At 36.1% G+C, this 16395-nt stretch overlaps 1 protein-coding gene across 7 annotated transcripts in view; it reads left to right on the top strand.

Moving 5' to 3' along the window:
- The window catches only part of Slc4a7 (solute carrier family 4 member 7), an 84932-nt gene extending 68757 nt beyond the window's left edge, over nucleotides 1-16175 (top strand). For 4 of the 7 annotated variants that reach the window (XM_085687909.2, XM_085687908.2, XM_085687913.2 and 1 more), the window contains 6 exons: nucleotides 1023-1091; nucleotides 2290-2463; nucleotides 6011-6142; nucleotides 8820-8917; nucleotides 10898-11005; nucleotides 12228-16175. In XM_085687909.2, the coding sequence (XP_085544035.1) occupies nucleotides 1023-1091; nucleotides 2290-2463; nucleotides 6011-6142; nucleotides 8820-8917; nucleotides 10898-11005; nucleotides 12228-12309 (663 nt within the window). In that variant the 3' untranslated portion in view covers nucleotides 12310-16175. The remainder of the gene's footprint in view (nucleotides 1-1022; nucleotides 1092-2289; nucleotides 2464-6010; nucleotides 6143-8819; nucleotides 8918-10897; nucleotides 11006-12227) is intronic. The other 3 variants (XM_085687911.2, XM_085687910.2, XM_085687914.2) reach the window with 1 other exon arrangement.
- Nucleotides 16176-16395: the final 220 nt, after the last annotated feature.

The following is a 16395-nucleotide window of genomic DNA, read 5'->3' as shown; positions in this document are numbered from 1 at the left end:
GAATACTCCTTGTCTCCTGTTAAGCAACCACTAAAGAGATTTACAGAAGTATAAAGCAGTGCTAGTCTTGAATTTCACTTTGCTTTAGAAATTGTAATCTTTCATAGAAATGTGTTCTGGGCGTGACTCAGTTGGTAAAGTACTCGTTACACAGGTGTAAATCTTGAGTTCAGATCTCCAGCACCCATGGGTAAAGAGCCTGTCATCTTATCACCCTGGAAGTAAAGATACATAAATCCTCTGAGCTTATTGGTCAGCTAGTTTGCCTAATTGGTGAGCTCTCTAGATTTGGGAGGGGACCCTGTCTTCACAACAAGACAGAAGGTAGAGCATGGTAGAGGAAGGCACCAGACAGCTCACATCCACTTATGCAAAGACAAGTGTACCCCCACACAGATAGTGTTCTTTGTGCCAGCTTACAGCTTATCCTGGTTATTGATATTATTGCTGTTATTTTTGAATTGATAATAACTATTTAAAGTATCTTTTAACTATATACACACAGCCATGATTTCTGACAGAAGGCATGCCAGCATAGGGTTTTGTCATGTTCACCCTTCAGAGTTTTAAGGGCTTTATTAGTGAATGCTGTTGCCACATTGGCACTGGGCAACAGTAACTTAATACCTTAGGGACTGGCCTTGTGTCAGCTGCTTTGTTGCCTGTTCAGTGTATTTAAAGAAATTTAACTACACAGCAAGCTGGTGCATAAGCTGAAGTACCGAAAGGCTGTTTTGTTTAAAAAGTTAACTAGGTTTCAAACTAAGCTGTTGACTGAAGTGCCCTTTCTCCTTTTTCTAGAGTGTACTCTCTTGATGAACAATCTGTAGATCAGTTGACTCTCTAATGTATAAACAATAAATATATCTGTTTCCTTCTTCTGTGTAGGAACGTTGGTCCAATCCTTATCAGAAAAGAATTTTCAATTCTGTCACCATAGTTACTCATTAATGTTTCTATATACTTATTATTGTAAAATTATTTAGTACAACGAGTTCTGATTGTAGTAATTTTATTTACAGTTTATCCCAATGCCAGTTCTATATGGAGTTTTCCTTTATATGGGAGTTTCATCATTGAAAGGAATCCAGGCAAGTATTTAATAATGACAATATTTAAAAATGGCAGAAGCTGTACTTGTGACGATTTTTGTCTTGTTATATCAAATCCACATTTGCTGAGTGGATTATTGATAATTGCATATTTTTACTCAAAAAAATGAGATGATAATCCACCTACTTTACCTTAAATCCAAGGGAATGTCATATATCTACCTGCTCAGGGAAGACTAGTTTAGTGAGGGGAGGGTCAAAGGTCGGAATGAAAAGACTTTACCCCAGGTGGAGAACACTTTAAGCAATGAGACAGAAAGATATACAGATGTTTATGTCACAGTGAGGCCTAGCACATTCGCTGTTTTCTATAATTCTTACGATGCTGACTGATGGAGGAAGAAGGAGCTCCTGTTTTATAAAGCAGGATGTGAAACTGGACTCAGCAAGCCGGTGCTTAACTGTGCTCTGTGCACACAGTCTGCTAAAATATACTCAGGTTTGTACAGACCTGAGTTAAAAATGTTTAGACTAGCACAGTGAGCCCCATGGTGGCCACTTCTTCTCACGGAAACTGTGCCATCCACAGTCACTCGTTGGTGTAAAAATAGTTGGCAGTACTTCCCAAAGCCAGCACTTAAAAAAAAAAAATTATGTCTCCCTTGGTGAAGAAATGATACTGTTTCACTTATTTGATTTTTATAGCCATTTTGTGAGGTGGGTTGGTTGATTTTTACCTCTGATTTATAAATAAAGAAATTACGTTCAGAAGTATCCAATGTATGAATTGGTGATTTCTCTTCATAACCTTAGTGGTATTAAACTTGAAGAAACCTCAGAAGACTGTTAGTATTTAATTGTGCTTATTGGAAACAGTGCAAAGACATTCAGTATATTTGAAATTTGACCAGACACAGTAAAATATTTTGTCTGTTTTGTTTTGCTTTTTTGAGACAGGCCCAGCCTCCTAGGCTGGTTTAAACAGTCGTCACCCATGGGATAGGATTATAGGTATATATCACCAGCCCTGGCTGTCTTGATATCTCTCTCTCTCTCTCTCTCTCTCTCTCTTTCTCTGAGGTTGTTTCCTGAAACACTTTTCTGTATTATCAAAACACACCAAAGAACTTAACGTTTCATTTAGCACAAATACATAAAACCCTAAAAGTTGGAATTTCTTAAATAGCAAAAATGGTTTTTGGTGATAAACCTCCTTTTCGTTTTTTTACATGTGTAGTTTTTTGACCGCATCAAACTGTTTGGAATGCCTGCCAAGCATCAGCCGGACCTGATCTACCTCCGCTACGTTCCCCTGTGGAAGGTGCACGTGTTCACTGTGGTCCAGCTGACCTGCCTCATCCTGCTGTGGGTAATCAAAGCTTCTGCTGCTGCAGTCGTTTTCCCCATGATGGTAAATTTTCAGATTTATCTTGTTACTAATTCTTAATGTAATACTCGTTTTCATGGTAACATTTAAAAAATTTGTTATTGACCTTGCGGAAAGAAATACCTCCTTTAAATATCTTAAGTATTTTAAAATGTAGATGAACTGTTTCTATCAATAAACTAGTTTTTTTAATATCTTAGCCCTTGGGACATAAGGCTCTATATTGGAATTCTATGTAACTTCAGAACTTAGAACATTTCTAGAACAAATGTGGTTGTCAGGTGCATAAGGCAAAGCAACTATAACATATCTTGGCTTTGAAACGGCATGCTGTAATGTCTTTCCTAGAAACGAACAGATCTGGAAATGTAAAACTTAGGAAGTCCATAGAGGGTCTTAATAGGACACAGTCCATACAATTCATTAAATCACCAGTTAATTTTTTTTTGCATAAGAACTATGCAAATAGGTATTGTTTGTCCTTTTCTGGGTACTATATAAAAGACAATTGCCGACTTAGTTACAGAAAACATTATGAGATTCAACTAACTGAACAATACTGCCTACCCGATCACAAATAAATCACATGTCAGTGATGCTATTAAAGCAAGGCTACAGATTTGAAAATTAAATCCTATTAAAATGTCAAGTTAAAGAATCCTATGGACTTAAGGAAAGAGCATGACGATGTTTCTAAAGCGCTGAGCACAGCTGTGTACTCAAAGGAAGATGTGCATCACACGGGCTTTGTTATCAAGGAAGAATAAATGCAGCAAAAATCAGTAGTGGACCAGTGTCTCCTAAGTCAAGGGTAGAAAGAAATGAGAGCATAGAGTATTTGTGTAAGCTTAAGGAGAAAAGACTTGTAGCCACAGATGCACAAAAGACCCAAATGGACTTAAGTTCATCAGATATCTAGAATGCAACGGTTAATAAATATTTTTCTGTAAAGGGCCAGGTAGTAAATATTTTAGGCTTTGTAGATCAGGAGAATATTATGTAGGTACTTGAATAATACAAGACAGAAATGCATGTTTATGATTTCTTTGTAGTAAAATTAGAGAAATAGTACTTTTTTAAAATGCAGGACTGCTAATGAGAAGAATGCCATTGTCTTTTTCTGAGGGAACATTTCACTCAGATCAGGTTCAAGGTCAATACTGCATTCACTGCTGAGGTTAGGGGGTGCGACTTAGTAGTAGTCTTGTCTAGAATGTGTAGAGACTGAATTTGCTTCTTAGCACTGAAAAAAAGGAAAAAAATCTCAGAATTATTCCAAAAGTTGTCTATAAAAACCATTCTTAGTTCATGAGCTCTACAAAAATGGCTGATGGCCCAGGTTTGACCTAGGATCTTTGAGTTGTCACTTCCTGATTTATAGGAAGTGGATTATTACCATACTGTATATGAATTTTCACAAGTAGCCCAAGCAAAAGGGTTCAGTAGCTGAGAATACCAGGCTCAGTTTCATGAACAGTAAAGATCAGACAGTGTGAAGCCAAGAGAAAGCCGCAAGCTTTTCTCTGGAAACACAAGAAAGATCTCAGCACCAAAACTCGATGAAGTTGTGAAAGATCTATGGCGTTTTCTATGATTAAATTCGATCAGCTTGAAATGCTGGTGCATATGCTCAACATTATTTCTTAGCATCATATACCATAATAAAGCAGATAGTAGTACTTTAGCATTAAAAGGAATTATCAGCATATTATAATCATATACCTTTCACCCCTCATGTTAGAATCTAATGAAAAAAGAGTAAAGAACCATACGAGAATTAATAACCATTGTATTTGAGTATCTGAATGAGAACATATCAGAAGTAGTAGATAATGTCTACCTCAATAGTGTTAATCATGGGCAATAAAATTGATTAGAAGTGACCAAACGAGAAAATGTTTAAGGGTAAGCTGAAATAAAAAGGATAAATTTTTTTTAAGGAAAAAAGCTTTGCAATTGTACTTGTATCAATTTCTTACAGTTTTTTTGAAAAGTTTGACAAAACTTTGTGTTACTTAAAACTATAAAAATTATTATTACAAATACTGGAGACTAAAAGTGTGAAATTGGGCTGTAGGCATAGGATCGGCTGTGAAATCTACAGGGCGTCCTCTTCCTAGCTTCTTGCTGTGTTGCTTGCCCTGTAGCTGTTTAGCTACAATCTGAATTGTCCCTGCATGTCTTCCTGTGACTCTGCACATGGCACAACCATTTTATAAGGGCACCAGTTGAAGTGTTTTACGTGTGTGTTTCGAGATGGAGGTGGTATCATGTGAACCGGATAAATCATTAAAAACGTGGTTTGCAAAAGTGTTGTGCTTGTGGGTTACATGTGTTATTGTTATGTGCATCAGACAGTTTCCTGCTCGACTATATGTAAATTATATTCTTGTTAAAAATGAAGACTTATAAGTTACAGAAAATAAGAAATCAGTTAAGCATAATTAGGAATGGAGTTTTTCTGACTGCCTAACTTTTCTGTGTTTACATCATGCTGTCTGACAGCCAAGCTTGGAAACTTCTGTTAGGTCCATACAATGTGGAGCTGGTATAGCAATGAGTGAGGAGACCAGAGGCATAGACTAATGGGGTCAGAGGTTTGTCTTTATATAAAACTGTATTGGTACTGGAATACCATGGTCAGATTAGTTTATTAAAAATGGTCATTTCCTTCATCAGAAAGTTTAATGTATGGTGTTGAGAGAATTATCTATATACTATGTAACATCTTAATAAGGAAGAAATCCTAAGTGAACTCAAAATTTAAGAGGTAAATGAAGTTGTAGAAAAGTTAGGATTTTATATATACATATATGTGTGTATACATATAAATGTATATAAATACATACATTCACACACACATACATAAAAACATACATACATACATACATATATCTATCCCAGAGACTAGAGAGACTTTTTAGTGAAAATGGGAAAACTTACTGGTAAAAGAAGGGTAAATATATTTAACCATGTGAAGTATTTTTATGTGATAGGTGGCATTTAAACAGAGTAGAGCTGTAGAGTTGTGAACCAGGAGAAAGTATTTGTAACACAAAGTAGATGGAAGGTTTCTACTACACTGAACAGTGCACTAACAAATTAAATGCTACTTTTAAGGTGAGAGGAAAAGAAGTAAAAGATAAACTTAGCAGCAGCAATAGTGGGAAGCCAGTTGGCTCTGCAAACATACACGCTCCCAGCAGCTATCATAGGGTAGTGAGTTCACATCCACCCTTTCCTCTCAACTCAGTGAACGATAGAGTTCAGGCCTGGGGCAGCTATTTATTCTAAGGTCTTATCTAAGGGTTGCAGTGTTTTATGGTAGGTACTTACATCATGAAAATCTTTATTGAAGGGGGCAGAATGGCTTTTTGATTTTATTCCTATGTGTTGTTTTGAGTACTCAATGGGAAGATAAAAATAAATAATTCTGTTCTGTTCCAGTAAGTGTTAACTAACTTTTAAACAAAACGAATGTAGCATTTCCTGTTACATATAAGCTTTAGCAATCATTTGCTTTTTTCTGTCAGTGTATGTCTTACGTTTCTGTCTCTCCCATCTTCTTTAGGTTCTTGCACTAGTCTTTGTGCGTAAGCTCATGGATCTGTGTTTCACAAAGAGAGAACTCAGTTGGCTTGATGATCTCATGCCAGAAAGTAAAAAAAAGAAAGAAGATGACAAAAAGAAAAAAGAGAAAGAGGTAAGAAGACACCTGTCAGTGTTTGCAGTGTTAGCAGATCCTGTTACCGTCGCTGCTTTTTAACCCTCAGAGAGTGCTGGGAAGCACAAGTACTCTATCCTGCTGTGCTGAGATGAGGCACAGAGCTGGGTGATCTCACTCAAATACTGCTTCTCACCGATTTCCCAGTCTTGCTGCTCTTTAACTCTGACACAAGAATACTTTTTAAAAATTGAATATTCTGGCCAGGCAATGGTGGCACACACCTTTAATTCCAGCACTCAGTAGGCAGAGGCAGGTGAATCTGAGTTCCACAAAAGTCAGGCCTGTTACCCACTGAAATCCTCCCTTGAAAAACCAAAAACAGGGAGAGGTTGAGAGCATATTCTGTGAATTAAAAAAAAATACAAGAATTAGAATTTTTAATAGTACTAAAACATCACACAATAATGTCTGATTTAATCTTAAATACATTGGGTGTGTTAGTGTGTAGTACACTTTGCAGTATTTTAGTTGTCTGATGTGGTACACTAAATAAGTTTAAAGATGTTGAAAACTATTAGGGGCTGGGGAGATGGTCCAGTAAGTAAAAGCTGCACAGGCATGAGTACCTGTGTTCACAGTCCTTAGCACCCATTTAAAAAGCTAGGTGTGGTTGTGTGTCAATGTGATTGCCACCCTCTGGAGGCTAGACAAGGAGGCTAGCTCCAGATTGAGTGAACGCACAGCTGCATGACAGCAGTACATGGAGAGTGATGGAGCGGGACACCCTTGACCTCTGTTCTCTGTAGGTGCACACACAAACACTCATGCAAGGAAATGCGCTTATAATCAGGCATAAGTCAGATTTTTTATGCTCATGATGCTGCTTTTGAACTCTTGGATTCAAGAATCCTCCCACCCCAGCCTCCAGAGTATCTGGAACTAAGGCACACTACCATCCATGCATAACTATATTTTTAGATTTTTGTTTTTCTTTAAAAATGCATTTATTTATTGTTTTGTGTATGTGTTCATGCTCAGGATATGTAGGTGGAGGCCTGTGTGCCATAGCACACATTTGGAGATAAGAGCACAATTGTCAGGAGTTGGTCTTGTTGACTTTTATGTGGGTTATAGGGTCAACTAAAATTGCCAAGCTTGTACAGCAGGTACCTTTTCCTGGTGAGCCTTCTCTCCAGCCTGGTTTTTAATTCTAATATTCAGTAGTGTGTACCATTGTTAGTTAGTCTGTACAATGATATTTAAAAAGAAATACTTTATTCTGGATTTGGTGGTTTTTAATTATGTTTGTGCTTTGACTAAATAGGAAGTAGAAACTAAATATGGTCTTGTTGGTTGCAATACTTCCCTCAGTATTCCTGTTTTAGTTACTGTTGCTGTGAGGAAACACCATGACCAAAAGCAACTTGAAGAAGAAAGAGTTTATTTTATTCACAGTTCATTATCAGAAGCAGGGAGGGCAGGAATTGATGCAGAGGTCGTTTAAACTACCTTGCTTCCCTTGGCTTGTTCCCTGCAATATTAAAGCAAACAAAACTCTTTTTTTAAAAATTAGAACCTCATTCAAATAATTACAATGTTTATCCTAGTTATAATTCTGGCTAAGAAATATACCCTTTCCAATTTATATTTAAGTAAGACTATGACATTTAAAAATGAGTAGCCAGATATGATGGTGCACCAGAATTATAACTAGGATAATCATTGTAATATTGCATGCATAAACATGTAAGCCTCTGGTGATTTTTCTTCATGTAGAATATTATTTATTTGAAAAATACATAAAATAAGCAGGTCATATTACTTGCTTTTTGCTTTAGTTGGTCCAGAAACATATAAATTTAAAGAACAGATGTGAAAATGCGTTTTAAAAGCCCAGGAATCTATTTTCTATCACAGTAGAAAAGAAGCAATGGGAAGAGAACACAAGGCAAAATGAACATTATTCTGTTTTCAAGAGTCTTTCTAAAACTGTCATTTAGTAAGTTGCTTATGCAATGTATTCCCCACTGGATTGCAAAGAATGCTGGGAAATTAGTGTAGCAATTTTTAATCTGGGTGCATTGTCAATTGTAAATGGTAGGATTTTTGATAATAGGGAGCTGAGATGAGCTTGATGCTCTTTCTGTACTTCTTTGTGTCTTCCTTCATTATTAAGGGGCCATTTTTATCCATGTTTATGTTGTTGTTCAGGTGGTTTTCAACCCAGGATGATGTCTTTTCCAAGGAACCTTTTCAGTGTCAGAGACACCTGGAGAGGCTGCTGCTAGCATAAGTTACATTTGGACTTGAAAAATGTCCTGTGTCCACAGATCTTCCACTAACAGAGAAATGTATGCTGAGTAACTGTGCCTAATATAGACGAGCTTTTACTGTGCCCTGTGATGAGACTTGAGACGTCAGTTTTTTCCCCTTAGCTGTGTATATAGCTAGTATTCAGACTGAGGTCATACTGATTTTCAAACCGCATTAATTAATCATTCTCAAAAATAGAGGTTATACCTTGGGAAATAAATTTCTACCAATAGTTCTTATAATTTTATGCTATTACGTGTTTATATTGCCACAAGAACTTTTCAGTTAGGACAGATACATTGTTTATATAATGCTGTCAGTTTCTTTAAGGTATTCTTAGTAACAGATCCTCCTGGGGATATTGTGGAGAAAGTAACCTCTTCATGTTTGTGCTCTAAAGGAAGCTGAACGAATGCTTCAGGATGATGGGGATACTGTGCATCTTCCATTTGAAAGAGGAAGTCTCCTACAGATTCCAGTTAAAACCCTAAAATATAGGTAAGATACAGCTTTGTTTTGTACAGTGTATTTTTTTCCATGTGTCGAGTTACAGATGAAGCATGTAATATTTCTCTGAAATAATGCTGAGTAAATGTTTTCTTAGGGAAAACACAGTGGCAGGTTGAAACGTTTACCATTTTCAGCCTGGACATTTGGCTTATGTGATGAAAGTCTAGTAACCATTCTAAGACTTTGCATTGACTTTGTCATGCTGTTCTGCAATCTAAATGTATGTGGTTGGTAGCTTGAGCAGGATTTCACTATGTAGCCCTAGTTGATCTAGAAATCAGTGTAGACCAGTTTGGCCTCCAGTTTACAGAAATCTGTCTCTACCTTCAGAGTGCTGGCACTAAAGGTGTGTGCCACCATACCCTGCTGCAGTCTTAAATATGATTTAAAGTATGACAGAGGTGGATTTTTTTAAAGCAACTGGTATCAATCATTTATAATGTAGCTGCTATTACACTGTTATTTTAATATTATCTAATTTCTTCTTTTTGTATTATCTGGTATTGAACCTAGGACTCTGCATACTTGGCAAACCATCTCCCACTGAGCTACTTCCCCAACTTTTTTTTTTTTTAAACTAGGGTTAATATTGCTATGACAAACATGATAACCAAAAGCAACTTGATTTTGCTTCCTTTTCCATATTATTGTTCAAAGCTGTCAGGGCAGGAACTCAAGCAGGGTAGGAAACTGAAGGCAGAAGCTGATGCAGAGGCCTTGGAGGGTTTTGACTTATTGGTTTATTTTCCTCATAACTTATTCAGTATGCTTTCTTAGAGTACCCAAGACCTCCATTTCAGGAATGGCACATTTTAGAATAGAGTCCTTCCCAATCACTCACTAATTAAGAAAATGCCTAAGTGCTTGACTACGGCCGATTTTATGGAGGTATTGTCTCTATTGAGGTTTTTTTTTTTTTTCCTCTCTCTCTCTAATGACTCTAGGCTTTGTCAAATTGGCATAAACAAGCCTGCACACCAATTTTCATAGTTCATTCTGAGATAGGATCTTACTAAGTTGCCAGCTACCCTCAGACTTACTATGGTGTACTGCTTCAGCCTCTGCCTCCTGAGGCAGGGCTTGCATTGCCCACCTCAGTCATGTAATCCAGTATGACATTTGTGTTTGTGGCTTGTTTGCATGAATTGTTTTTCTTTTGGTTAAAAAAAAAGGGAGAGATAATAAATGTATTTCAGTTTTATTTATGGAATGTCATATTACTTGTGACCTATGACAACGCACGTTATTTGTGGATGTAATCATTGGATTGGGGGTCTAAAGTCATTTTGCAGTATTTTGTAGAAAGAAATATTACATTTGACTTTTATAGTAAATAGGCAGTATTATTGTTCTTTGATTTTGATATAGCTGATGAAGTAGCACTTTGACACGAAGACTATGAGAATATCTAGCTAAGCATTGGTGGAGTCATTTTTTGTGCCATCTGCTATGTTCAGAGCTTCATTGTCAGTTGTGCTTTTATTCCAGCATAGAAAAGATTTGCAAAACAGAAACAAAAGGCTTTTTGTTATTATTGTTGTTGTTGTTGTTGTTATATATTGTAGTTTCTTACTTGGTGAGAGTATGGATTTTAAGTATTTTGACTAAATCTGTACAGTTTTAGGATTTTAGATACAGTGATTGGTTTTTATGTTATCTCAATGATCACAAGGTATCGTGGCTGGAATACTGATGAAGAACTATCTAAATTGAAAATGAAGTGGGTTTTGCTAACATAATCAGTCCTGCTTAGTTTCAGTGGTAAAAGAACTTGGAGTTCTCTGTGAAGACTTGATACCAGAATTCCAGTTTGTAATACTTTGTTAGATTATAGGTTTAAGTGCATGACAAATGTTTTCTCAATTTTAAATTGATGAAAACAAGACATTTTATGATGCTAATAAAAATGACAACATTAATGCTTTTGCAAGTACTGGATACTAACCACAAAGTGTATTTGTTCTTCAGTATTGACCCTTCAGTTGTTAACATATCAGATGAAATGGCCAAAACTGCCCAGTGGAAGGCACTTTCCATGAATACTGAGAATGCCAAAGTAACCAGACCTAACACGAGGTAGTTACAACTGTTTATGGCTTTGTAACTGTTGCTAGTGTTCACTCATATTAATTTACCTAATGTATCTAAATATATTCTTCTTAACGGACAAAACCAATCCTTTCCCCATTTCCTTCTATCTGTTCTTCTACCTTAATTGTGGTCTGATGCAGGTTGAGATTGTTTTCTTTCCTCATGATTATGTTTTATAATTCTTAAATTCACAGTTGTGTATTTTAGAAAAGGATTTTTTACCATTTATTTGTAGAGTAATAAAAATAAACTCTACAAAGCAGTGCATATATATTTTTCACATATATATTTGTGAATATAACTATATTCACAAATTGGATATATATTCATAATTAAAGGTTTAATGGAGTATAATTATAGTCAAATGAAAATGTATGTATAGATAGATAGATAGATAGATAATTGCTAAGAATTAAGTTAATGTTTCTGAGCATAGTGGCTCACACCTAAAATTTCCAGTCCTCAGGAGGCAAAGGTAGGAGGAGGGACCCTTGTTTTTTGTTGTTGTTGATGTTTTTGTTTGTTTGGTTGGTTAGTTGGGTTTTCACAACAGGAGTTCTCTGTGTAATAGTTCTGACTGTCCTGGTACTAGCTCTTGTAGACCAGGCTGGCCTTGAACTCACAGAGATCCACCTGCCTCCACCTCCCAAGTGCTGAGATTAAAGGTGTGTGCCACCAATGCCCAACTCTTTATCATATATTTTTTATCTTTGTTTCTTGAGTTCTAGTTCTGAGCTTCACTGTTCCTTCTTTCAGTTTCTGTCTGTGGCCTCTAGGGTTTTACAAATCTTTGAACTTCACACTGAGTTCCCCCTCTTCATTCTGCCTGCACCCTTGACTCAGAGTATTTATGGTGTTATGGTGAAAATAAGGCTATGTAGTAATATCAATGTGTCTCTTTTATACTTAGCTTGTCATGTTATTCAAAATCACATTAAAGACAACATCCTGGCTTTACTCATGCTTAAAAAAAATGACGTGTTGATCACAAGAAAGGACTCTAAGAGTTAGAGCGGTGAATATGGTAAAATACGTTATATTCATGCATTAGATTGCAGAAGAGCAAGAGCAGACAGGTTGTAATAGCAAGGTGTAGGTTGGTGTTAACACACAACTCAGACATATATTGTAAGTATTCCTTGTTGACCGTTTAAGAATTTAGGATCAATTCTTTTAAAAGTAATTTTCTCCTCATTGTTTTAAACAGCCCTGAAAAACCTGTGAGTGTGACAATAAATTTTGAAGATGAACCATCAAAAAAATACATGGATGCTGAGACTTCATTGTAAAGCAAACCAAAAGGAATATATAGAGATATATACCTGTCTGTCTGTCTGTATGTATATATGTGTACATATATACACACACACACATATATATATATAATGCACATGTGCCGTGCCATTGTGTATAACAGTGCTGCTTGTCACGCTGTTTGTGCGTGACTGTGGGTCTCTTTGAAGTAGCACCTGACGTTGTTGTGAGCACCATGGAGACTGTATTAATGAAGCGAGGTACATAGTTTTTACTCTTCAGGTAGTTATTTTCTTGGGGGGTGAAGCCTTTCTGTTCTGCAATAGAAAGATGTGGAAAACTGTATTCAATCTGCTTTTCTTAAATTTCTTTGTCAGTGGCAATCATATCAACCGTAAGTGATGCATACTTAATCTATATATTTATAATTTTTACCTGGATTTTGAGAGGTTATTGTCTCCCTTTTGGTAGTTTTTATAGGTAGAATCAGGAGTCTGCCCATGTTGTGGGAAATGGCACATCCTGGCTTCTCTCTGAGCTTCCTTCATGTAGCTGTCCATCTTTCTTCACAGGGGATGAACATCCAGGTGATTATAAATTAATGGAGACTTTCAGGGTAGGAAATTGATGTCTTAGGATTTATTTTTAAATTTTATAATTTATCTGGGCTTCCATTCTGATGGACAAGTAAAAAACATTCTGTGTGACTTTTCATTTAACACCCACACCATTCACAGTTTTTTAAGAAGCTATAAAGTGCCCATTTGCCATAGTTAAGTTTTTTACTTTTGTAGTAAGACTTTTCCAGTACTTATACTTTTCTAGAAACCCAGAACCCCACTGTTGTTTGTCTTTGCTCTCTTTTACTTAAAGTGGTCTTGTGTGTGTCAGGTTCAGATATCTTCTGTTGTAAATAGTAATAAAGAGTCTGCCCCCTTCACATGGGCTTGTGATCAATGTTCCTTTATAAGAATACCTTTCATGATCTGTTGCTATTCTTTCTATTGTATGCAATGTATTTAATAAGTTTTTACCCACAATATCATTTTTAAATATTTTATTTATTCTAACTGATGTGATACTTAAATATTATATAAATATTTGAGAGAGTAACAGCTATAGAGTAAATTGTTCCTGGTATAGATATCTGGTGCTCACCTACATTTCTGTTTATTACCTGAAATCAGTGACAAACTTACATCTTTGATATAAAGCACTGCCATATTTACATTTTAAAAGGAAGTTGAATATTTTCTCTGCAGCTCAGATCAGTGACATTGTTCCTATCCTGTGTTAACATTGAGGTTCCAGTATTTCTGAGCTGTCTTTTAAACATGTAGCAAATTATCATCTTTTATATACTCTTAGCTCCCCACAGAAGAAATAAATGCTGTTTTCAGGCTGTGGGACAAAATGATTGGGGCTGCGAGAGTGCTATGGCCAGAGAATAGATGATACACAGAAATAGTGAGAAGCCCCGGCAACATTGAGGTAATGAGGACATTAAAGTTAGAGCGAATGTTTAAGGAAATTCTCGTGTTCCTTAGTCATTTCAAACTAAAGTACAAAAGTGTGACTAGTCTTTAGATCAAAGGAATAGAATTGCTCAAAGCAGATATTTCTAGCAAGTTTGAAGTGGTTTTAGTTCATTCTAAACTATGTACCAGTTAGTGTAATTCCCTTCCCGGAGAGCAAATACTGGGTTCTAGGTAAAATAGTAGTTGGCACCATCTGGTACTATCTGAGGAGTTCTGTCGGACTCCCTTAACCTATGATGGGGAGTATTGCCATGGTGCTGTGGTCACTGATGACCTCCACTGAAGTGATTCTCTGCATTCAGCAGCATAGTGATTTCCAAAGTCCCCATTTGCTGCTATTATAACTCCTCTGATGTGCCCAGACAAGAGAATTTCCTCCTATCATTTCCTTCTGTCTGGACATCAAAGGGTTAACATATTTTGCAGGAAGTGATTTTAAAATTTAAACTGAAAACTACCTGGTATCAGAATCTTCCTGTGATATATATAATCCAGTGCCAGGAAAAGACAAACAAACAAAACAAAACCATGACTTACAAAATACTTTGCATCTAAAATGTTTCACTGTGGTCTTGGTTGTTAATGACTTCTCCTTTCTTTTGACTACTTGACTCACAGTGAGTGATCTGATACGACTACTCCTCTGAAGAGCAGAGGGAATTGACTGCTTCTTTCAGATGGTTACGTTTTTGTGCTATTTTTGAAAATAACAATCATGAATAACACTCATTGCAAGACAGCAAGAGAGATAATTTGCTATATATACATACATATATATATATATATATTGATTTTTAATGCTGCCTTAAATAGGTGTATATGAGCAGTAGTAATTGCTATGTACTGATTTACCTCAAGGTGCAAAATAATTAAACTTGTAAATACCCATTTACAAAATAAATTCACAGAAAAGCCCTGCACTTTCTTAGATGCCTTGATTTTCAGAGTAGAGCTTAGTGCTACTGAACACCATGGCCGTGGAGCCGCCTCAGGATTCTCTTCCCTCCACCATATTTTATTTATTTATAGATGTGTGTTTACAGAGACTATAATAAATCCTGGTGTTAACTATCTGAAAATTACTTCCTTTTTATTACTGTTTCAACCTAAAGTAGGAGCTTTTGAGAAAACAGTAAGTTAGCTTCCTGATGCTAAAGGGGGTGATTCTGTATCTATTTTTAATAATCTTAGTTATGCAGAAGTGAAGTACAAGGTCTTTAAGACATTGTGAGTGTTTGCGTATGTGTGTGAAATCATGCTTAATCTCTTAGCTTTTTTAAGCTTGTGGCGTACCAATGTTCAGATTTGCCAAGCTTTCTCTAAGATGTGTAGGATGAAGTGTTTTTGTGTGCTAATGCATGTATTTATTACGATTTGTTTCCTGCTGAGAATCACTAACTCTTGTTTCTCCATTCCCCAAAGTGTTTGTTTTTTCCACACACTGAAAGTTGTGGCTTGAGTATAAGGTTTCTGGCTTTCCTTTCACAAAGGCAGGTTCAAAATTCTACAGAAAGAACAGTCTCCGACATGAGGTGTTCCACTGAGTTTCCTGTTGAGGTTTCATGAGTGTGCACTGCTCAGCAGTTCAGAATCTGCATCCTGACAAAGTACTCAGAGTGGGATACGTGAGCCAGCAATCAGCAATGTAATTCAATGTGTTTACATGAAGTCAGTTACATGTCTGAGATTGATTCATGTGGGCTTTATCATTGTTATCATTGTACTGCAAAGAGTGCGTTGTCTTCATTTAATCAAACAATTACTTATGTTTAGAAAGTAAATGCATTCAAGTTTTCATATAGTGTTCCAGTCACAAGATTTGATTGTTTTCATTGTAAGGTCCCTTTTAACTTTCTGAAAAGTAAATTGTCAAATAAAATCATGTAAAGATTATTTTAAAATTGTACATGTACTTAGACTTCAAGCCCCAATTCTATGGTTTTTAATCATATGTTTTGCACATTGATTGTTTCTGTGTAGCTTTCTTTTGTTCCTTTGTTTATTCAAAAATTTTGGCTTTGTAGGGGTAATGTGTCTTCCAGTGTTTACTATGTTAGGCTTAAATTAAAATTCAGATTTATTGTCCATTTATATAATATTTGATACCTTAGTGTGATTTCTCAATACAGTTACAATGTTTATGGTGTTTATAATTGCAATGGTATTTTCTTTTGTAATAAAAAATTCAAAGTCAATTCAGCAAATTGTAGACCTGATATTTTTTATTTATGTGAAGTACAAGTCTACCTGCGTCTATAATGTGAGCCATCCTGCCTTTCACATTTGTTTCCTAATTTTTAGAGAAAACTATTTTTTGTAGATGTTCTTGAAAGTTGAAAGAGCAATAAAAGTCTGCATAGCAAGTTGTCGGCTGCTGTTTTTACTGTTATTTGGAGAAACTACAGGTCTGTCTCTGCTTATGCTGGGAACAGGGAGGAAGGGAAAGGAGTGGCTTCTGCTTCCTGCTTCCCAGTCCTTCATGTAGAAGTGAAAGACAAAAGAAGAGAAGGTGAAATAATATGGTTTTATGGTGGCATTTTTATATTTAGGAAATGTTGAAGGTAATTTCTTTCAAAAACTGGT

This window comes from Myodes glareolus, chromosome 5 (genome assembly GCF_982192425.1).
Source record: "Myodes glareolus chromosome 5, mMyoGla1.1, whole genome shotgun sequence".
Classification (NCBI taxonomy): domain Eukaryota; kingdom Metazoa; phylum Chordata; class Mammalia; order Rodentia; family Cricetidae; genus Myodes; species Myodes glareolus.
This window is presented reverse-complemented; position numbering and strand designations above follow the sequence as displayed.